The sequence below is a fragment of the Cynocephalus volans genome, chromosome 1 (assembly GCF_027409185.1).
Source record: "Cynocephalus volans isolate mCynVol1 chromosome 1, mCynVol1.pri, whole genome shotgun sequence".
Taxonomy (NCBI): Eukaryota; Metazoa; Chordata; class Mammalia; order Dermoptera; family Cynocephalidae; genus Cynocephalus; species Cynocephalus volans.
In genome coordinates, this window is record NC_084460.1 from 244865890 (window position 1) to 244890377 (window position 24488).

Consider the following 24488-nt stretch of genomic DNA (forward strand, 5'->3'; position numbering starts at 1 on the left):
GGAAACATACAGTTATGAACATATTGGTCAGTCTATTCTGAGATGGTAAAATAGACCTATCTTTATTGACTGATGGAGAAATGATCCAGCCTTGGGCTAGCAATCATTTACATACCAGTCATCTGAGGAATGCATACATGCCCACTGCAGCAGTTCATTGGCTCATGCCACACTCTTTTAGACAGCCCAAAGCTAAAATATCAACTGCTATTTAGGGTTACTTGCTTATACAAAGACGGCACTCTAGCAATTGTTACTTGAGGGCAAGACCTGATGATTGACACTAGCTAAAGCAAAGCAGAAATGGTTCAGCTTACACTGCATGGTCCCTACTCTTCTTAATTAAATGAAAAAGTTGCTCAAACATAATATTTGTATCATAATTTTAAGTGTACAAAGTTCAACATGAAACAAGAATAAAGATACAGATGAAAAGAGTGTGAAATATAGGTAGAAAAGCCTTTTCATAAAGCCATTTCGATAGTCATTATCAGCCATGACTACATATTCCACCCTATAATCTCATAAATCAAAGCCTTCAACTGTCTAGATTCATATGTGACCGTATTCTTTCCAATATGCATTCTTTCTTCTTCCAGGGGTTGTTCAATAACAGCAGGTATGTTTCTGCCATAAAGTTCACAGTGTTCTAGAAACTGGACACATTCTTGAATAACACTGTCACGAAGCACTATCATGTGTTTTGACATGTTTTCTAATAAGGACAGGAAGCATCTTTTGGCATAATACCAGGTATCAGTTCCCAGTTTTTTATTATAAGGTTCCAGGCTTTTGATAACTCGAGAAATACCAAAGTCATAATTTCCTTTAGCACAATAAAGTGTTCCTATCACCAAATTCACAATGCAGAGGTGATAGATCTTCTTATTTGGGTCATCATAGGAGAGCTGCTCTTCCTCCTTTTCGATCTTCCTCATCAACTCCTCAGCTTCTTCATTCTGACTTGTCATGATATATGAAACACAGAGGTTAGCTAGTACAATAGCACTGACATTCAGGATGTTATCGTAATGCTTCTTGACTATGGGCTCATAAAAACCAATGGCTTCTTTGTATTTGTTTTCCTGCATGAACAGAACATGAGCCACATTCAACTTCCACACATCATGGTCATTACAGAATTCCACAGATTTGCGGAAGATCTTTTCCACCATCGAATAATTTTCCAGGTTCCAGTAGATTTTTGCCTGCGCCATCAACACGGGAATATACTTCTCAAGGGTGTCATCATATTCATTTACTGCCTTTTTGACAGCTTCTTCGTCTCTATTGTGTCTTGCTTCCTGCACTTGTTTGGTCAGTCTCCGGAGCTGCTCAGTCAGCATCCCTGCTAGCCCATCAAGCTTAATGAAAGCCTCTTCAGGAGCTGTCTGGCAAGTGATCACGGCATCCAAGAAGTCATAGAGATAGGGTGTAAGGAACTTGTAAGTCATATGGGCATTTTCTGCTAGGACATCTGCTGCCAGGTCAAAATACTCATGCTTACAGTAGAGCAGCAGCAGGTTGCCAAAAGTCTCTGGGGGAAAGGGGTTCTGCTGGAGCAAAAACTGTAGCTTTTCAAAGCCTTCTGTAGGCCTGGCATCCATGTTCATTAGTGCCTGGTTGTGCAGGGTCACAGGGTCCAACTCTTCCTCTGCCCTAGGTGGCATGTCAGTGAGGGTTTCTTGGGCCACCTCATAGTTTCTCAGCTGGTATTCTATGGCTGCCTTGAGGTTGAAAGCTTCCACCAAAGCAGTCTGGTGGAGGACTAAGGTGTTACCGACACTGCGAACGTCAATGCCCTCAGTGGTCATGCCCACACCTAGCTCTGGGTGCTGGCGGATGCCATGCTCAATAATGTCAGCGATATGCTTTAGGGCCGAGGCATACTGCCGGCTACTGTAATAGGCCAGAGCCAGATTGTAGGAAAGGTCAGGCCGGTAGCCCGAGGCCTGCAGGGCCGCAAAGAACTTGGAACACGCAGCTTCGTACTGTCCCTCCTTGTACAGCAAACAACCCAGGTTAACCTGGCCGTCAAGATCGTTCTCGCCCCCACTTTCTTCTCCCCCTTCCCCACTCAGTATCTGCTCCACCAGGCTCCTGGCCCCTGGCAGATCGCCCTCGCTGTACTTGATAGCAGCCTGCAGGCGGAGGACCCGGCTGTGGTAGGCGGGGTTGTCTAGGAGGAGGAAGGCGACCCGGGTGGCCTCTGGATAGAGGCAGGCCTTGTACAGGGCCTGGGCCTGGTACAGGCGGTACTGCTCCAGTTCGGGGTGCAGCTGACCCAGCTGCTCATAGCACTCGGCCGCCAGCGCGAACTCCTGCAGGCGGTAGTAGCAGTAGCCCAGCAGCGACAGGCCGGCGCGGCTCCTGGGGCTGCGCTGCAGCTCCCCGCCCAGCAGCTGCACCGCCTCGGCGTAGCGGGAATCCCGGATGAGCCGGTACACGACGGCGGTGAACTCCCCATCGGGGATCTGCGCGCCGCCCAGCCCCGCCATAACCGCCAGGACGGTGCGTGCTCGTTACCACGGCAACAGGACACCCGGAAACGGAAGAGTGTCCTGAGGTTACTTTGCAGCGCAAGGAACCCGTCAGAAATAAAAAGGAATCCGTGGAGTGAGTCTGTCAGTTTCCGGCTTGGTCTTCTGTGTCTCCGGACTGCGGAGTGGCGGGAGTCAGGGAGGAGGGGCGACTCCTCGGGGCCGATCGCGGACAGAAACTCCACGTCCCTGCATGCCCCGCTTCAGCCTCGCCACCGCTCGGGACGTGCCGCTCTGCATGCTGGGATTTGTAGTCTCTGCTGCACCGGCCCGCGTCGTCGGGGCTGCGGTGTCGCCTGCCTGCCTGCTTTTGAAAGACCGGGTTTCTGGCTGTTTCTGTTGTTTCACGTCGGTCTGTGGCGGGGCCGAGGAAGGTTTAGGCCCGATGCCGTTTGTGATTTTGAGTTGTACACCGCGTGGTCCATACGAATGCTGTCGTTTCGCGTTGTTTTAGTGAAGGGAAATGGATGGAAAGGCGGGTTATCTCCTTGGCATTGACCTGGAATTAGCGTAGGTGCTTTTTTATGCTGCCCTGAGGGTGCACGTTCTAAGAGCAGAATAGCGCTGACGCCAGGAGTCCTTGTTTTGGTAGTTTCCAGAGGTCGAGGAGAGGAAAAAGTGCTGTGAATCTTAAGTGGTGCTGGGAGAGGAGCAGTTTTAGATCCCAGTTTTTCCCGCCATTCCTTTTCGTAAACAACTAATACTGCCAAGCGTGTGTTGACCTTTAAACTTGGCTGTAACCACTACCCCCGTCCTCCATCTTTACCTGTCAACAGCATTCCAATGTCCTCCCGTCTCCCTTGATATTCATTGGCGTTCCGTGATCTTCGCTGGTTTCTAGCACCTGAGATAAACACGGTTCAAATAAAAGTATATTTTTGCTATATAATTAGGCTCCAATGCAAGTCCTTTACCAGCCTCTTCAATAGTATTGTTTCCCATAAATCTTTTCTATACATAAAATTTAGAGCCAACAACAACTATATTGTATGGCACTCTATTATAGACCGTTTATGTAATTACCTCTAGTCTTAATAATTACTGTATAATCTGCATATTACAGATGAAGGGTTCCGTGGGCTAGAAGAGTTTAAGTAAGTTGCTCAAGACTTAGGTAGGTCGTGGCTGAGCTGTGATATTCAACAGATAAGTTCAATAGAAAATAGTGACTGATGAATATCCCAATCCCTGTAGGAGTATCTCCTACAGGTGAGTCTGTAAGGGTGGCCCTGTTTTGGGTGCCAAGTGTGTATGAGAGAAGATTAGTACCTTCTTCCCTCCGTTAAAACAACCAACTAACTTGGTGTGGGCATCAGACTTTGAACTTCCGGGTTCAATTGCAACTGTGAGCAGATGTCAGGAAGTGACTAGTGGGGGTCATGTAGCTCCTAGTCACTTAGTATTGCTGGGAGGAGACTTCAGTAGGTGTGTAATTGCTCCTATCATAAGATGACTAACTTTATGTACTTATTCAGTCTTCTCCTTTGCTGAGAATTGTTTCTTCCCCAGGGGGACCAGACAAGGAACCTCCCAATGCATCAATACCAAGAAAGGGACCAACTGCACCCATTTCAGGGGTGTTGAATGGGGTCTTGGCTCACCCAAAATCCTCACAGAAAGCAGGTGAGGAAGACCACTAAAACCCAACTCTGAGGCTTCTTTCAACCTGCTCTTCCAGTGCACATTTTTAGGATCTCAAACCCATTGAGGTATATGGGTGGAGCAAGGCTGGTTAGTGCTGCTCAATAATAAGGTGAGGGGGAGGGGGTGCATATTCTTATGGATGTCTGCTTGGCACTTGTCTTTTGAAAACCTAGGATCAGTATTTTTAAATTGTTATCTATGGACCGTTACCTTGGATAAGTTGCTATTAAACCAAGGTAAGATGACAACACAGAAACAGGAAATTGCCCATTATATCTTTAGTCTTTCTGTTTTGCAGAGTTGTATTTGCATCATGAAAACATTTGCCTTCAAATATTTCTTGAAAATGAAAAATAGAAGGACTATCTGCTCTCCCCCAAATTTCTCTGATCGCTACAGGCATCAGCTGGGGCTCTCCTCATTGTGTTAGTACTTATCTGTGAGCGTGGCAGCTGAAGAGGGCAGGAGGGAGACCCGTCTGTGTCTTCCTCCTTGTTTCATGTGATGGTGCTCCAGAGGTCTGGCTTGAAAAAAGCAGGACATTCGGCTTAGACAGATGGAGGGCAGGGTCATATTCAAAATGAAATGAGTGCACAAATCACACTGTGAAATTGGCATGACCATCACTGCTGCTGTGATAGGCTGACTTATTTAGTCTCTTATAGGCAGTTGGGGAATAGATTAGGTTTTTGGAGGGCTGGGAAGGTGAAAGAAGGCCCTTTAATTAATGATGGAAATTCTGGAAAGCAATAAACAGGGTGGAGTGTTATAAAATGTCATAAAGTATCATTTTCTTTGCAATAGAATCTTGAAAACCTGGAGCATATATCCAAAAGTAAGTGTATTGTACCATTTCAGGCAGTAAGAAAGCATTTGGTGGTTGCAATAAAGTGATTTATTGACTTGTAGAAAGGAATTAGGGTTTGAGAAAATGGTGTTGGACTCATGGTGGATTTTGAGGCATAAAGGGAGACATGTTTACCATATAGAAGAGTTCCATTTAGGCAAAATGTATAGGAGCTAAAAGCATGATGTTTGGTTCTTAGCATGCTTATGCTGTGCCTGCCAAGATATGAGATGATCTAATTCCATATTCTATTTGTATGGATAATCTATCTGGAATTCATTTTAAAGACCAGTTGGAAGGTATGTCTTATTTATCCTGTAAATGTGACCACTACCTGTTGTAAATATTGTTAATTTATGAATATTTCAACCACAGCTGTGGTCACACATCTTCATTGATAAAAGAAGACCTTCTGCAAAATGATTCTCCAGTTGTTATTTCTTTTGCCCTCTGATTCCAGGCAATATTCCTCAGTATAGCCTGTTTGGGTGTCTCAGTTACCTCCCACTCTCCCACCTCCATCTCCCAGTATAAACAGGGAAGAAAATAATAAACTAGTGTAAAATTGGTAATGTAGCTGACTGACTTTAAGGAGCATTTGTTCAGTCTTTTAAGACTTTTGGAAAGGCTGTATGCTGAGTCAAGACTTGGGGACATTTATGCTCAGATGAGGCATTTAACCTCATATGAACTCTCCTTTTGCTGGTAGTCCCAGCTTTATTAATAATTTAATTAGATTCCCTTCTTGAATATACCTTGTTTTTGATCAAGTAGCTTGTATTTAGGGGGTTATGGTGTTATTGTCTAAATTAACTTATCAGGGAGAGCACAATAGCATTATGATTTATAAAGGGGATTAGCAGAGAAGGCAGATACTGGCATCTAAAAAAATCAACCATCCAGACAAAGAGGTACTCTATGCCCCCATTGTTTATGCCGTCCTTTCAGTATCAAGCTTGCTTTGCCTTACTTCCCTCATTAATCCTCAAAGCCCTTCTGTGAATTAGGTGATTCTTAATGTTGGATCCACTTTACAACTGCAGACTGCAAAGCACAAAGCAGCCGGCGGTTGCTGCAGCCAGTACTGGTGATTGCTTGTGCTGGCCAGTAGTGGGCCACCCTGCACCTCTTCCCTCTCTCCCTGGGCACCTCCTCTCCAGTCAGTTGAATTGGCTTTGGATCATTTGCTACAGTTTGTTCTAATAGAACAGGCACAATGGTGTAAGAATTTTAAAGTTTAAGCACCGAAGCTGTTGTGTAATTGTATGGCGTCAGTGTGGCTGGGCCCTGTATTGATGCGATTCCCCCGTGTAATTGCCCATGCAAATTTGAGCAATCTGTAACGGACACAGGATCCAGCATTTGCTCACAGACTCTCCTACCTCCAGAAAAATTTCTATAATTTGAAGAACCTTTTGTCATCTTTAAAATACTGTATGGACAGGGCTGTCCTAGTATTCCTCTCATACATGTAAACATCACAGATCAAGATAAGTTTATGGGCTAAATTAACAGTCAGAATTTAAATTGTAGGTATTCAAATGCATGCTTCCTTTTTTCAGCCTTTAAATCACCTTCTCAAAGGAATAAAGATTATTCTAGAGCTTTAGTTAAACATTAAGCATTTTATTAAAAACAAAGACATTCAGGTCTCTTAAAGCTGACTGTTTCAAAATCATGGATTAGTTGCTTGTGAAATGGCCAGTAGTCTATAATGTAGTATTCTTATAATGAAACATCAGTCTGGGAAATCTACACAAAGGGAATGACTTCAAACAACCCAACTGAAGACATATTTCTCTTCTTTTGTGTAAAACAATAATAATTAGGAAACAAGTCAGTAGGAGACCCTTTTTAGATTATTAGACATCACAATAAAATGGTGAAAGCAATTTCCCCCAAAGGGAATGAAACTCAACAAACCTAGGCTCCCCTTTCCACACTATGATTTTTAAAAAATTCATATAAATATGATTTAATCCAAATCTAAACTAAAGCAAAAGAAAAATTGAGATTCTAGTACACACACATATACAAACAGAAAATGAACACAGAGATAAATGATGGCTTCAAATAAGGCATTTTTCACAGCAAATACTTCATTTACTTAATAAAACCAACATATTTCTGTAGCAGTGTATACATTCAACGACATTGGTATAGATATGCTACACAGATAACTTATCTTAATAATTTATCTTTAGCACTGCTGAGAGATGTACCGAATATGCAAGAACATTCAAAATTAAATTTTAAAAGATGTACAACCTAAAATTACTAGCTGAGGAAAAGGTAATGACAGAAACAATGTAAGCATAACATCAGGCATTGCTAAATCTAAATGCTCATTATGAAATTCTACAGGTATAACTCATTTTATTTCTGCTATCTATGTTTTTTGTTCTATTATTATTCACTTAGGAAGCTTATAAAATTTTGGCCTTCTTGTTGCCCGACTTAACCTTTAAATTTCCTGATGCATTTCAGTTTGGGAGTTCTTTGCAGCACATGGCAGGATAACAATTTTGGAGACTTATTCTGAAACAGATAATGAAACGTCACTACAGTGGCACTGCCAGAGTTTTTAGCGTCCCAAATTAGATTTTGTTCTGTTGGTTTAATGAATCCTTTTTGTGTTTTGTTTTTTCTCCAGCCAAACCATTTTTCTTTGTATTTAAATCTTTTCCTAATACGTTTAGATTTCTGTCCCACTTGAAGGAAAATGTTTTTCACACTATTACTGGGGATGAAACTGTTTTTTGTCTTTCTGCAATCTATAAGTGTCAGCAGGAGAGATAGATTTTAAGATAATTGTACTGCAAAGTAAAATTGACCAGACTCTATTTAATCACCTAAGGAAAGTAGATAAACTATGATAAATTTTGTTACACAGAAAAAGCAACTGAACTCTGGTAGCCTTAATATTAGATAATATTATTTTTACACTAACACAAAATTTTAAGGATTATTTTTAACCCAATGTATTTGGAAATATAAAATCTTGGAAATGCACAGACATCTCAGATTTTAGAAACAGAGAAAACACACCTGCAATTTTAACTTCTCTTGACCTACTTTATAAATTTACTTTTAAATTAATGACTACCATTTGTGGGATATCTATGACATGACATAATCTAAAATTATTCTTCATGAGATAAAATGATATATATATATAATATTTTTTTTGTCTTTTTCGTGACCGGTACTCAGCCAGTGAGTGCACCGGCCATTCCTATACAGGATCCGAACCCGTGGCGGGAGCGTTGCTGCTCTCCCAGCGCCGCACTCTCCCGAGTGCACCACGGGCTTGGCCCAAAATGATATATTTTTAAAAAAATTGTACTGATTATATCTTTTACAATCACTAGAGGCAAGCTCAGACACATCTGTAGTAAGATTGTTTTTATATCTACCCCATATATGTAACTTTTAATTTTGTCTTTAGTGAGAAGATGACATCTTTAGGTTTGCTCCTGTTTTATTTGAGAAGAATAAACATGAAAATTATCTGGGGAAAATTTAAAAAGTGAAAAAGAGCCTAGTTCTTTGGTGTGGGAGCTGAATAAAAGTCAGTGATTTTATTCAACAGATGGAAAACCTGAGACCTGGAGAGTCCCAAGAGTACAGGTCCAGCTGATGGCCAAGCCAGTACGGAGTCCTGGTCCACTGTGCCCAGGATGGTGCCTTTTACAATATCTCAAGTTGTCCCTTTTCACCAGGATTGCTGACTACATTGTAGGTTGTGCAGGTCTTAGCTATATACTGACCAATGACAATAAATGTGTCTGAAAAAAATACACCTCACAGAAAAGGTAGGATGAAGTCATTCCAACCATTAATGTCAAGAGACCTGAGAAAGAAACAATCTAGTCAGCAGACACGAAGGCTCACATTTCAAATGCCTTCCTCCAATAGGAAATAGACAAATATAAGGACTGGGAAACTTCTTTTTATTTAGGAAAAGCAGAGTATATGGATAACCACACATACATCACATTCTTGCAAAATTATAAATTATTTAGGAAAGGGATTAAAAATACCTCAGACTCTCAAGTTCAATCTCTAACCCCCAGGATTGTTGGCACCAGGAGAGCTGCCACCCTCCTCTCCACTGCTTCATGGTCAGGGAGGAACAGAACCATAGCATTAGTCAGCAGTTTCTGAATTTTGACTCACAATAGGAAAGATACCTTGAGAGAGGAGAAATAGATGGAGGCAATTACAAACAGCTACTTGATTGATGGTTGACATTGTCAGGGCTCCACTGTATGGCAGATTGCAATGGTGTTGAACTCCCCTTGCTACCAGTGGATGTTGCTATTGGCAACCGTGCAGTGAAGCCAATAAAAAGGCAAGAAAATGAGAGGAAAACTCAACCTTAGTGGAAGCCGGAGGGTTTGTGCTATAAATTATGTTCCCCTTAGCAATATGCAGCATCAATGTTCAGGGTAGCTACAGTGCTTATAGGTGCCAGCAGTCTTTGTCAGACCCTGGGTCCAGTTTTATCATAAAGTGCATGCTTTAAAATTTTGTTCTAGATGGACTGGCATCCATTTGTCTGGGCTATTTATTTATTTATAGCTGGGGAGGATAACAGATGTGGGCTCATCTCTGCCTCACATGGACTGATTTTCAATTCCCGTTTGTGACATAAACATGATGTGGCACAATATCCAGAAACACCTGCAGTGCTTTTGAGCTGCAGACACACGATGGTCTTGCAGACCAGGGTCTGTCCCTAACTCCACGCATCCTTTGTTCCTCACCTGAAGGAGGGGAGACAGCCCTGCAGAAGCTATTTTCTTTTATAGCAGAGTGATTCAGAAAACTGGCTTAATAAAATCCATAAATCTGAACAACCTCCTCTTACCTGCTCTGCGGAGGCAATTTTTCCTGCGCTCATTTTCTCCACTAGTTTCTCCAGTCTTCCCTACAGAGACAGCTAGCTGCAAAGGGGGCCTGGGGACATTATTTTTCAGGGTTCCCAGTCCTTTCTTCTCTCCTTTGCCAAACCCCTTCCTGCTCAAATATCTTTTTCTGAGCAATTCATGATAGGATTCTACACCTTCATTTTTTTTGGTTGGCAGTGCCATTTTTCTTTGTTTGGATTGACTTTCACCTTTCCTTTGGCAGTTTCCTTAACCACCTGCCTTTGTCCCTGTCCTTCCTTTATTGGTCTTATTTTTCTTCTTCTTCTTCCTTTTTTTCCCCCTCTTTGCCTGGTGTATAATTTTCTTTCACTCTGTTTCTTGCCGTAAAGAATCTTACTTCCTCTGTACGATGACCTGCTCTCCCCTTGCTTCCATTTTGTTACCTTAATTTTACCCATTTCTTCTTTAAACATTTTCTGAATGTCTACTATGTGCCAGAACAACAATGTCTTTTGTGGAACTTTGCCCCCATTTCTTTAACATTTGAGTAGTAAAGTTAATAACTGATGCTGATCAGTAACAATAAGAACAAATGTAGTTTGTAAATTTTAGATTTTTCGGAGTTGGAATGGAAGTCAAGTTTCATTTAGCTCAGGGATTTTTAAACTACCAGAGTCCTTTTGTAGACCAATATGTATGTAATCAAAGAGATGAAGATTTTTAGGGGCTCTAGATCCCCAAACCCTGCCTCAAACAGAGGACTTCAGCTTTTTGATGTTTTATATTTTGGGAATTCCTTCAAAGATTTAATTTGAACAAAGAGTTATAAGGTTAAAATATCTTTGAAAATCATTTCCTAGTGTAATCTCATTTGACAAATGAGGAAGCAAGCTTGGAGAAGTTAAGACACTTGTCCAGAGCCATCCAGTCAATAATGCCAAAGTTGGGGCTAGAAGTCTATCTTCCAGCCTACTGTTTTTGGGATAAGACACACTATGTCCTCAATTTCTCAGGTAAAATGGGGAGCAAAGCAGCTTCCTAGTCATTGCATCTATTTAATATAGTTTATTCTTACCAGTTATAAACCTGGCTTTTTATAGAATATGTGTTCTCTGCCTGGACTGTTATTGCTTAGCCTTGGGTTAAGCATTATTTCTTACACTTAAGGAAAAATACAAATTTGGGGATCCCTGCATTTGGCTTTAAGCTGGTTACTGGTAGTAACCCAAAATTTTACACCAAAGCTTGTCACTAAGAAAACTCAAAGTAGTCAGTACTCAGTCTCCATGGTTCTGTTGTGTCCTGTGAAATAACTCTCACTGTCGGAAATAGTTCTGAGATGTTCATATGTCACTTGGTAAATCCAGCTATAGATTTCCTTTCATCCTTACTCTAATTAAAGTCTATTAATCCATCCTTCTGGGAGAAGGATTGTTCTATAATGAAGGTTTAATTTTAAAACTCTGAAAAAGGGGGGCCACAATCCCAATGTAGAATTACAAATCTTGTATAAACACCAATCAAACAAATATATTTGCTATATTCCTAGTATAGACCTTTTTTGGGAAAAACTGGGATTGTTTGGGATTTATAAGGATAGTAAAGTTTATCTATTAGGGAGGCAATTCTAAAGGCTCTGATCCATCATTAAGAAGCTTTAAGATTAAAAATAAAATATTCTATAGAATACAAATCAGAATTCTTGGGGCAGTCTGGCACAAAAGCACACTCGGGCAGAGGATTCAAGGCAGGCAGTGTTTGCATGTAACAAACAGAAGAGCCATGTACAAAATGCAGCAGCACTAACGACACTGTCACCGTCCTGTGTTCCCTCAGCTCAGAGTGAGCGGGCGACTATCCTCGGGTCCTTGGATCCAAAACCATCCTCTGCCCAGAGCCTTCATCTCAGCCTGTGTGTGTTCATCAGGGAAAACTGAGTGTCCTGGGATGTGCTCCCTGCCCCCATGACGTCCTTTGTCCTTCCTGTCACTCTTCACTGCTGAGCACACTTCAAGGTGAAAGCCCAGGCATGCTTCCCAGCACATCCCCGAGACCTGAGGTCTGACTGAGCTGAAAGAACAAAAGGATGATGTGGCTGGACCGAAGCTGGCTCTTCAGGCTGCAGTCACTTTGCAGCAGCAGCTGACTTGGAGGTTTAGTTTCTGTCCTCCTTGGCCACCATGAGGCTGGCAGGGGAGCGTGAGGTAGCCAAGACCAGCAGCCTTTTTTGGTGCAACTCTTCCCACTTACTTCTGTTTGCAGCCACCGAATCTAGCATTGGCTTCAGTTTCACATTGACCTTCACCAATGCCTAAAACAAAATAAAAAATAGGTGGGAGAGAGAGGAACCAAAGTCATTGACATGATTTTCCACCTTTCATTTATGAGGAGAATGGCAACTGGCTATAAGAAATGAAAGTGATGATTATTCTGGTAAACATGAGCTATGTACAAGAAGTAACTATGTGTTTAACAACATTATGTTGTATTAACAGAGCGTCCACAGAGAATGAAAAAATAAGACAGGATGGCTGTGTGTATCTCCAGGGGGCGCCAACCACGTAGACTCTGATCCTGTTTTACAACCACATCAAGCAAGACAGGAAACAAAATATCCAGCTTACACGTTTACAGATATGTGTATTTTGCCTGCCATAGAAGGCTCTAGATCTCAACAGACTGCGAAGTTAAATTTTTACAAAAATAGACCTACAATTGCTGTGCCACAGGTGACCGTGGGTGGACTTACCTGAATAAGGAAGATAAAATCCTGAAACAAGAGGAGTGCTTATTTTTAAAGCTAAAAGATCTGGGAACTGTGCTAAACATACAGATCAACGTGGAAACACGTATGGGAATAGACACAATAGAAAGGAAGAGGAGTGGAGGAGAGTGACAGAGGGTGGAGGAGAGATGAAGGAAGAGGAAAAGCACACTGTGGCCAGAGACACACTGTCCACCAGCCGGATGAAGCTCAGGTTCAGCGTCCTCACTTATACCAGACCCTTCTAATATTTTCTTTTGTACTTCATGTTATTATTATTATTTGTAAAAAAGAGTCCCCCTAATCCCATCTGGTATATAAGCTTTTGGCCTCGCAAAACCTGAATTGCACTTGGTAGTGGTATGAGAGCCCTGAAAGTAAGACAGCTCATTTGGGCTGGCCGGTTAGCTCAGTTGGTTAAGAGTGGGGTGCTGATAACACTGAGGTCCAGGGTTTGAGCCCTATGCCAGCCACCAAACAAACAAACAAACAAACAAACAAACGAATTGACACTGAAGCATGATCCAGAGATCCCGTGGAACCTGGTTCTTCTCTAGGGGCTGGCTGGTTGGCTGAGTTGGTTAGAGCACACTGTTGGTAACAACAAAGTCAAGGGTTTAGATCCCCTTACCAGCCAGCCACTGAAAACAAACAAAAGTGCTGAAAGTAAGATGGCTCATTTGAATTGAATGCAAATGAGTAACCCTGCAGCTTTCACCTCAGAGGGCTGCTCAGGGATGGGCTGCTCAGGAGTGGGCAGTGGTGTGGGGGTGGGGCCTGAGGATCTTGCCTCTGAACTGGGGCCAGAACAAATTCAGGAAGCTCAGGTTATCAGCACCACACTCTCCAAGTGAGCCACTGGCCGGCCCTAGGAAGCTCAGGTTAAATAGGTAAATATCTTACAGGCCAGAGGGGCACAGTGTTTATACTCTGTCTGACAAGGAAATTCCATTCTCTGTTTCACTGATTTTTTTCAAACAAATGATAAACTTTAAAGTTTATAGAATTCTTTTCTTTTAAACATATTAATATCTATATTTTCTTTGTTTTAAACTCTATTACTTTTCATTTTGAAAGGCTTCACACATATTCAACCAGTAAAAGATGATCAGCAAAAATTTCTACTAAGTATCTGTAGGCTAATAAGTATGAATAATAAATATAAGTAAAGCCATCAATGTAGAATATATACAGCAAAGGGTTTGAAAGCCTTTTTATTTTCTGACATCTCAATATAAAAGAAAATGAGATTTTGATGATATTTAATCTTTCAGAAACGTGGCCTTTATCCTTTTAAAACATAAGCTTTTGCTTGTTTAAAAAATACAGTTTTTCTTCGCTTTGTAGTTATTTTATATTTTTCTTAAGAAATGTGTTAATTTGAGAAAATATAGAAACAATAAGGTAAAAAGAAGTAGGAAATACAGATAATTTATAATCTCATGACTCAAGAAATAACCACTATTAACTTTTGGTTTTTGCCTGAATGGTATCTTTCTATTATGTTTTCTAACTGTTAAATTATCTGAATATCTAAAATATGTTCATATGTTGGTATTTTTTTAAATAGCAGTTTACAAATGGGCAGAATCCTAATAACATATGGATTTTTAAGCATTTATACTTCTTGGGCTTGTATCTCATTTCCAGGGTCTCAGAGAAGTGTAAAAACCTGACATCCCCACAGGGACGAGAAGGAGCTTTCACTTATGAACACATGCTATGTGTTAAATATGTTGCCAGCTGCCCTACATATTTCATCTCAGTTACTCCTTACAATGACTCTGCATTTTAGAGAGGATAAAACATGTCTCTCACGTGTTAGGATCACAAATGATTCTTATGAATCCAAATAGAAAGTTAAGTGTTCCTTTTGTAGTCTTACCATCTGTTTTGGAAGCTATGGAGAAAACCATTGCTTTTCTTAAATAAAAATCAAGGATAGGACACTAGCTGGCCATGCAGAACAAGTATATAGAGAAAACTGTCAAAGGATATAGCATAGAGGGTAGCTCTTAAGAAGTCAAGAAGAAAAACAAGGAATGATAAGGTACACACATTGATTGTGTGGCTTCAACCTTTGTCAATAATCAATTCAAATCAGCTAATAATTTTGTTATTCATAAATTTTCAGAGTCTTCCTCTTCAGAGGAAGAGACTGAAGACATGAACTTCTGAAGACACTTTGGGTGTGATTGCTGTTGTCATCAAATTGGGGTAAGACCTGACACCAAGAACTTCCTTCCTACTTACTCATACCCATCTTTTCTTCCTTCCTTCCTCTTATCCCAGTTCTATCACCCATCATCTTGGATATGTACAGAACTCTCACGAATTCTGACATTGTTCTTTGAATGGGAACTTTATGTCACTTGGGGCCTCCTTGAGATTTAGGCAGAACTTGACCTCAAATCTATTTCATGCTCTGGGGACCTTTCAAACTCCTTCTCATGATGTCCAAGTTCTACTTCCTTGTGCTCTTTAACTTCATTCTTGAGTCCATTTGGCCGTCTTGACTCTACTGTGCACAACTCCTAATGCAAAGTTCCACTTCATTTCCCCCTTTTACAGGACATCCAATCACCCTCAACATTTTTGGATGCCTACTGACTCTACTGAACCTTAGAGGTTGTCATAGGGGAAGTGACTTATCCACCGAGTCACTCCTACTTGCTCCTCCCCATGTCAAAGGCCACAGTCTTTCACCCCATGAAAGTAATCCAGTTTTCTCCCCAACCCTATTCACTGCTTTCATACAGACCTGCCCTGCCAGCCAGAATGTTTTTCCCAGGTTCACTGGAATTCTGATGAGTTAAAGTTTCTCTCTCTTGTTACACTAAGCCCTATAATGTAGTTCTTAATTTTCCCTGTAAAGAAATGAATAAAAGAAGGCACACGGGGCTGCGAGAGTGTTAGCCTATGGAAAGGTGATGTTCCCATTTATGCATTGGATCAGTTAGCTTCTTTTATTCCGTGGTCATAGATTATACACCTGGTCCCATGTAGACACCTTGCAGGTCTGTCTCATGCATCACAAGGGGGACAAAAGGTGAACATATGACTAAACCACTACAATTTCAGCACACCTCCTGAAAAGCCTTCTCCAAGCATGGCCTGTGGTTGGGGAGTGGTCAGCAGCAAAGCCTTCCAGCAGGAAGAACAGCTCATCATGTTGAGGATGCCAGAATATTCTTCCCCAAGCACAACTGCAGACCACCTGTTAGTAAACCTGATTTATCCCCTCCAATAACCTTCCACTCCAGGGATACAAGTAAAAGTTAACTAGATGTAAGTTAAAAGAGTAGGGGTGGGGGTTGAAAGCCCAGAAGTACTCAGGTACCCTAATGAATAGTGAGAGATCCACCCTGGCTGAGGTGGTATCTCTCTTCACATCAATGTCCTTTAAACAGAGAATATATTCTCTCTCTCAACAGTGGTGTTTATCACGCTAAGCAAAAACATCTAATTTTAAATTACAGGTACCAGCTATTTCATATGATAATAAAACAAAGCAACATAACCCAGGCAGTGATCAAAATCCCCTTTATTTCCATGAGAAAAATGCCGGTGTCTGTTTTCTGCTCAATACGCAGTGTTTTTATTTAGACAATAGTGAGGTAGCAACAACTGCCATGGTTTTATTTAGTATAATTTGGCACCAGCTCCTCTTTACTCCGATCAAGCCTTTTAATTAAACTGACTACTATAATTCCTATGGAAATTAGTGTTTATGTTATTTTCCTGCTACAAAAGCATTTCTCTAGAACTTGTTTTTTTTTAATCCCAGGAGCACAAATTGGAATTTTTTTTTTTGCTTGAAATGTAATTAAAAACTCATTTGATTACAATATTTCTGGCTCTGTTTTACTTATTAAGTTCCTGTAATCAGTTTTCTTTTATGAAGCTGCTGGGAAATGATCTCAAAAACAGCACATTTTTCTCTTCCTTGGCAGGCTCCCGAGCATTTACTGAATTACATTCATAGCACCTGCCCATGATTCGAATTACTCCACCAATTTATTCCTTAAACCATTTAAGTTTATTTGGCTTAGCCCCAAACAGATTTCTTTCCTTTATCCTTGCTCTTTGCTCTCCCTCTTGCTTCCTTTGTGTTGAATAAAATATTGGGGGAGGGGAAGACAGTACATATTTCTCAGAATTCCTTCTTTCTCTTTATTTCATATTCTCCTGAAAACATAGAATTGCTGTACTAGAATATAGTTTTCCTCTGGCCAGGTGCTGGTTCTAGGCAAAGGTAGTAAAAATCCTATCTTGAGGAATTACACTATAAATTTGTTACATAAATGCATTTAGCTGAGAGAATATGGAACTATTAGAATATTAGTAAAGCGAAGGATTATCCACAAACCTAAATTCCAAGGTTTATGGTGACCATGTACAATGTGCCAACAGCAAGAGAATTGCTTCTAGTGTTTAGAAAGATATGGGCATTCCTAAAGCTTCTCAGCAGCAAGTGACACCCGATGGATGGGTTCAGTGAGAATGCTACTAATATCTGTCTAGTTGGACTTGCTCCTCATTTAGCGGAAGAGAAAGGAGGAAACTTAGCACCCATCTGGTCACTTTCCATATATACAAAGAGGGACTGTAAAGGTTATGTATGTGGCTGCATCAGCTGCAGGATGCCTGACTCTCCTCTGTGGCATCCCTGCTGAGTGACCTTTCAGCCACAGTTTAAACATGTCCAGGGGCGGGGAGTGCATTGCCTCCCAAGGGGTCCAGTTTACTCTTTTGACTGTTCTGGTTTTACAATGTTGTTCTTTATGTTGAGGTGAGATCTATAACCTTGCAACTTCTACCTAATGATTCTAATTCTTGGGGTGCTCCCCCTTTAAACCAGAATCTTCTTGAGCAGTATAGGACTCTTGAAGACCCCTGTTCAGCTCCAAGTGTGGGTTAGGGTTGATGCTGACCTAAAAACCCAACTTGGGATGCACTGCTTCTCCCTGGGGGCCACCTTATTGATATCACTGGGCCTCCCAAGCTCTCTCCATCTCCCTCCAGGCCCACTGCAGACAGGACCTGGGATACTTGCCCCACTGGGGGACACAGTCTGGGCATCTAGTCATCTAGGTGGCTGAGGGACCTCCACTTCTTTCCTGATTCCATTTACACTCCATTGTTGAGTCCTCTTGTGACCAGCACATAGTTTATTCCATATTTACATTTTGAGTAAGTAGCAGATTCACATAGTTCAATGGATATAAAAGGGTACAAAAGGTACAGTGTAAAATCTCCCTTCAACACTGCCCCAGCCACTCAATTTCCTCCCCTACAGGCAACAGATGTTATCAGTTTCTTGGGTATCCTTTGAGAAATATTTTACGCATATGTAAGCACATAAATATATTTACCCCTTTTTGCAAATGGTAGTACACTATACAGATTGACCTGTGCTTTGCCTTTTATTCTTGGCTTGGTGTTGTCAGCACCACGCTCAACCATTGAGCTAACCAGTCATCCCTATATAGGATCCGAACCCGTGGCCTTGGTGTTATCAGCACCGCACTCTCCCAAGTGAGCCACAGGCCGGCCCTTGCCTTTTATTCTTAATGTATCTTGGGGAAAAAAATCCCATATCACTATAAAACTGAGGTTTCCTCATTTTTTATGGCTACCTAGTATTCCATTGCTATCATAATTTGTTTAACCAGTTCCTTTTTTGATGGAACCTAAAGGTTGTTTATATTTGGCCATTACAAATAATGCTTAATAGATATCCTTGCAGATAGCATTTAGTAGGTATGAAGTTTATCAGAAGGTTAAATTCTAGAATTAGTATTGCTGAGTCAAGGGGCATACGCATTTGTATTTTGGTAGATATTACTAAATCAACACATACAATTTTGCTTAAGATATATGGCAGGATCCTTATATTAACCAGACTAATGAGAGAAAAAGCAGAAACCATAGCTGCTGTTTAGACTCAGGCCTTGGAGAGAGAGTGTCAGATGGATAAAGCTAAGAAGGAAACACAAATCTGGAGTTTGGTTCTTCTCCTCTCTATCTATTCCAGATGCTAATTTCTACACAGTACACTTGATCTCACTCAAGCATCACAATCATGTTATTCCAGAAGGTTTTGATTTCAATTTCCTGTCTGAAAGAAATCCCCCAAATGGTGCATGACTCTACTTAAATCTCTCGTAGCTAATCAATTGTCTTTGACCATCTACAAGTGTTTTCAGGGTGTTACACAGGCTGTTACTGTCCTTAGCAAACTTTTATTGAATGCTTACTTTGTATCAGACTGTAATAAGTGCTTTACATACATTGTCATTTAATTTTCTCAAGAACCGTGTGAAGTAGATACTGTTATCATTCTCATTTTTGTTAGTTGAGGAAACCAAGGCCTAGCTAGATTAAAGAACCCACCCATAGTCACTCAACTGATGAGCAGAACTGAAACTGCGGCAAGGTTTCTCAACCTCAGTAGAACTGATGTTTTGGGTCAGATAAATCTTTGTTGTGGGGGCTGTCTTGTGTGTGTAGAATGCTCTTGAAGCCAGTGGCATCTGCTCCCCAAGTTGTGGCACCCAAAACTGTCTCCAGATGTTGCCAAATGTCCCCTGGGGAGCAGAATCATCCCAGTTGGAACCACTGCTCTACTGTCTTTAAGAATTACATCTTCATCAAGTTTTAAATGAACCTAGCTTCTGCTCAAATAGAAGGAGGAATGGAAGTTACTAGTTATAGTCTGAATCCTGACGGCATTTCTTCTCGCAGAGAAGGGAAGATTTCCTCCTTTAGCCCAATACATACATCCTCCTTACCTCCTTTTACTGAGGACATTTAGGAAGGAGGAGTAAGAGGAGCGTCTAAATATTGAACTCTCATTGTGCTGGAGTAAGGCTAGGGACTTGAAGTTATTATCTCATAAAATCTTCATAGCTGTTCCATGCAGTAGGTGCCTTCATCATCTCTACATTATAGATAAGGAAACCGAGGTTCAGTGAGGTTCAGTGCCTTGTCTGTGGTCATATAGTGAGAGATGGAGCCAGGATGTTTAGCTAAGTCTTTCTGACTCTGAAGCATTGTGTGGAAAGTTCCTTCCCTAGAGGACTCAGCCCACTCTCGACCTTCTCTGTGAAGTCTCCGGTCTTCTGGTGTAGAACCAGGTCTCCTTCTTACTGATACATGTCTGTAGCATGGTCTCCATCTTTCCAATTGTATCTATCATACTGAAAATGTCTTTCTATGTATCTACCGTACTGAAAATGTCCTTGTATTTTTTTTTTTTTTCAGTACTTGAAAGATACTGTCTCTGGATTGCATTTTTATTTCTTTGTACTTAATATGTCTTTTTTTTTCTCTGTTTCCCTTTAAGATTTTCTCTTGATCACTAGTTTTAAGCAATTTGATTCTGATATGCTGTAGGTAGTTTCCTTCATGTATCTTCTTCTTGGGATTTGTTGAAAATCTTGGTTCTGCATGTTTATTTCCACCACTCTTTCTTCAACTTTTATGTCTGTGTTTTCCCCCTGGAACTCCAATTATACAAATATTAGCCCTTTGGTGTCCTGCCGCTCAACAGATGCTCTGCTCATTTCTTTTCAGTATTTTCTATATCTGAGTTTCATTTTGGGTAGTTTCTGTTGCTACATCACTGAGTTTTCTTCTGCAATGCTTAATCTGCTGTGTATCTACTATATATTTCACCTCAGAAATTGTAATTTCTATTTCTAGAAGTTTGAGTTGTGTCTTTTAATATCTTCCATGACTCTGTTTATCATGTTTAATCTTTCCTCTACCCTCTTAAACATATAGAATGTCAGTATAATAACTGTATTAATATCCTTCTCTACGAATTCTATGAACTATATCATCTCTGAATCTGTATTGATTGGTTTTTCTCATTATTATGGGTCGAGTTTTCTTGCTTCTTTATATGCCTGGTAACTCATGATTGGATATCAGACATTGTGAAGTTTATGTTATTGAGTGCTGGGTTTTCCCCCGTCATTTTAAAAAACATTTTTCAGTTTTGTTCTGGAATGTAGTTAGGTTTCTTAAAAATAATTTGATCCCTTTGAGGCTTGCTTTTAAACTTTGCTAGGTGGATCTTTTTTTTTTTTTTTTTGCTAGGCAGCCTTTTGTCTAAAGCTAATTTGGCCCCACTATTGAGGCAATACCTTTCTGAGAACTGTACACAATGCCTTACGTATTTCATTGTTTTTTGTGTGTGTGTGTGTGTGTGTGGCATTTTGGCTGGTAGAAGCATGGACAATTCCCCAGCCTGTGCGACCTCTGAGGATTGTTCGACTTGCTCCCCAGTAGTTTCCTTACATGGATGCGGTAAACAGCGCCAAGCTGAAGACTCAAAGCAACCCTCTACAGATTTCTGGAGCTCACTCTCTCCATGCAGCTCTCTCTTCTCTGGTACTCTTCCCTGGAAACTCTAACCTCCTTGGCTTCTCCAGACTCCTGGCTCTGCCTCCTCAGCTCAGTGAGGTCACCGGGCTCTGCCTCGATTCCCCCACCTCGTGCTGTGGCCTGGAAATTCTCCCCAGGCAATAAGGAGGGACGGCTGTAGGGCTTACTTCATTTGTTCTCTTCACCCAGGAATCACTGTATTGTGTTGCCCCTTGTCCTGTGTCTGGAAACTGTCATTTCATATACTTTTTCTGTTTTTTATTTTTAGTCCCTATTCCTCCACCATGGCCAGCAGTGGAGGTCCCTGGTCACTGGTTTTAAACAACTCTGTCTTGCCTACTATCCCATGAGCTCAGAGAGAGAATGGAAACAGGGCTTTTATCTTTCTATCTCTAGCATCTAGCATGGCGACCCTAGGAAGAGCCAGCCCTCCTCCGCTCCTCCACAGAGCAGAGGCAAGAAGAAGGGTTAAGGCTGGGACAGTTGTTAGTGGCTGAGAGTGGAGTCAGGACGTTCTGACCTGCTACAAAATTTTGCTGTAAAAATAAACCTAGAATGACCCCCTTGTGGAATGAATATACAGGACTCTCACTTATTACCATTATTCCTGAGTCCTGCTAGAGGTCAGATTCTGGTCTTCTTTCCCTCTGCCATCAAGATCCATATCTGTTATCGTCTGCCTCACTGTTTGCTAACTAATTGACCACAATCACTTTTTGGAACTCAGCTGCTGGATAGATGGGACTGATGTGGGAGTAAGCAAAGAGAATCCATGCCCTTAGAAAAGTCGATACTCCTATACTCTGTTGTTGGAAGCGGGCACAGAGAAACGTCCCCAAATTAAAACTGGATTTGTCTTTGAACTGGAAAATGCCCAATTGTGCCATTAATACCTTTAAAAAACTGTGAGGAAATGACCTGAGCTGGCTATTCTTCTATTTATTTATTTGTTTGTTTATTTTTTGAGTCAAGTGAAGCAGTGGGAGTGGAGAAAGAACAAAGAATATCTATTTTTCTTTTCTTTTTTTTAAAGGACAAAGAGAAGATGGTTTTGGCCTCTTGTTGTAGAGCTGTATTTCCAGGGTTGCTAGCAATATGACTTATATTTTTTGCCTTCCTTCACCCCCGCCTTACCCAAAAGAAATAATCAGAAACTAGGAGATACAATGTATGGTGGAGAAGAAAGAATTTAGAGTATTTTTTAAAAGATCAATTTTTGATAAAATATAAAATTAGACTTGTATCTCATCTCAAATATCTATTTGAGGCAATATCCCTGTTATGAAGATATGATCACTTTACTACCATGACTATTTCTTTTCTGAGAGAAAATGTCAAAAGATCCATTTGGCGATTGGTATTTTGCAATGGAAAATCCTTGCTGATATGACCAGCAGGCATCATCTCTGCTCAGACATTCGACAGGAGGGGCAGGAGAACATGCATGTGGTGGCAGGCCCTGAAATTCTCTTGAGATCACAGGACTGACCAATCTCAGGTGTAAAGAGCATCCCTTTAAGGTCTGTGACTTCAGAGAGAAGTGGCCAATTGTGGAAGCAAATCCTAACTTTTAACTTAGTGAATTGTTGATCTGCTAATCCCTCTTAGTTTCCAAAGCTTCAGATTATCTGTGATTTAATCTGACATATTCCTGGATTTTACATGCCACGTCGCAATAATGCAATTGGCTAAGAATCATATTTGGCTTGCTAATCTTTTACTCTTCCATGTGTTGTGAAGGCCAGAGACATGGTGGATTGACCGTCTGGGACTCAACTCATCACATTCCTTCAAATCTTCCTCTTAGGTTTACTCTCTCAGGAAACTGGGCATTATTGTCCACCCAGCTGCCTGACCCAGAAATTTACTGGACATCTCCCTCTTCCTCCTACCTCCATTCAATCACCAAATACTGACAATGCTACTTCCAAAATATCTTTGTACAGCAGTCTACAGCCATAGCTAAAACCCGGGTTCAAGCTACCATCATCCTCCCAGCTGTTTTAACTCTGCTACAGCCTCCTAACTAGTCTCCCAGCCTTGCTCCTACCCAGTCACCTCTCCACACTGAAGCCACCATGGAGCAGACAATCAAAAACCCAAACCCAAGCTTGCCGTTCTCTGCTCTGAGCCTTTCAATGGCTCCCATTTGATATCAATACGCTCATCATATCATGTCCAAACCCCTCAGCATGGCCTGTAAGACCCAGTCAGAAATGAATTGTGGTAGTCATCAAGAATGAGATCCAGAAACAAAGCCATAAAATTCTAGGGGAAACTTGGGTTATGGTACAAAAACAGGACTTTGAAATGCCAAAATAATCCTATCAAGTTTTCTAGAACACCTGAAATACACATCTTTCTATGCATTTTAACATTTTCTTTGAGAAAGCTAAACTCCACATGGTGTGTTTGGCAGGAGAGTAGCTGAAGTGTAGCTGTACATGTGAGAGCAGATGGAGCTGGTGTGGGGTCCAGATGGGAGGCAGCAGACAGACTCCTCCTAAGCCTGATTCCTTCCCTCCCCAGTTCAACGGCTTTTGAAACTCAAGGTTGTATAAAAATTAATTTGCATTAAATTGCTTAAGATAATATATTAACTACCGTAGGAGGCTTCCAGGGGTTTTCAAAACTTGCTTCTAAAAACAAATAATCGAACAATAATGGTGAACACGAAAGCAAAGCAAGACTTCTTTAAATAAATGTTTTAAACATTCACATTGAAGATACTAGCCTACAACATATCCTTTTTCCGTGTAATTTGTTGAAGTTGGAAAATTAATAATAATTATTTACATAGGTTACACATACAACTTTGCCAAGCACTGTGCTGTATTTGTGCTTCATATTCTATCTCATTAAATTCTCAAAACAACCAAATGAGGGAGGTATGTCCATTAATAGCCCATTTTAAGATGAGAAAACCAGGCTCAGAAAGGCTTCATGATGTGCCAGGGGCCACAGAGACAGGGTCTGGATGTAGGTCTCTGACTCCAGAGGCCATGTTGGTAACCAACTACCATATTTGTAATGTTGTCATATAATTTTGCATAGAGCAGCCCTGCTAGTTAGAGTTATGAATGGAAAGTGAATTTCTAGACAGATATTGTTTGTCAATCCTAAGGAATATCTATTACTCAACAGACGTTTTCCTTAACAGACTCAAGAGCTGCTGTGGTCTCAAATATATTCACATGACTCAGATCTGAAGAGGTCAAGATTGGTCAGAGGGGCATGTAAGAGGCAGAGCCACCCTGGAAAAGAGTGAGCAAGGTTCAAGGTTGTCGAAATGTGAGGTTGAAGTTTGGGAACAAGACCAAGGGTGTAATAATAAGAAAGGGCCAGGCAGAGACAAGGACTTTGAATAGCTGACTCTGTGGGCTCATAACAGCTGAGGATCTGAAATATATACCACTTATTGAGTT

General features: G+C 41.0%; 2 protein-coding genes across 2 annotated transcripts in view; both read right to left on the reverse strand.

Moving 5' to 3' along the window:
* Positions 1-500: 500 nt before the first annotated feature.
* On the reverse strand, positions 501-2498 carry LOC134361620 (intraflagellar transport protein 70A). The gene has a single exon (XM_063076639.1). The coding sequence runs from the start codon at positions 2496-2498 to the stop codon at positions 501-503; it is 1998 nt and encodes a 665-aa protein (XP_062932709.1).
* Positions 2499-12060: 9562 nt separating this feature from the next.
* The window catches only part of PDE11A (phosphodiesterase 11A), a 393277-nt gene continuing 380849 nt past the window's right edge, over positions 12061-24488 (reverse strand). Inside the window, exon 20 of the mRNA XM_063110282.1 lies at positions 12061-12216. Coding sequence (XP_062966352.1) covers positions 12061-12216 — 156 coding nt within the window. The remainder of the gene's footprint in view (positions 12217-24488) is intronic.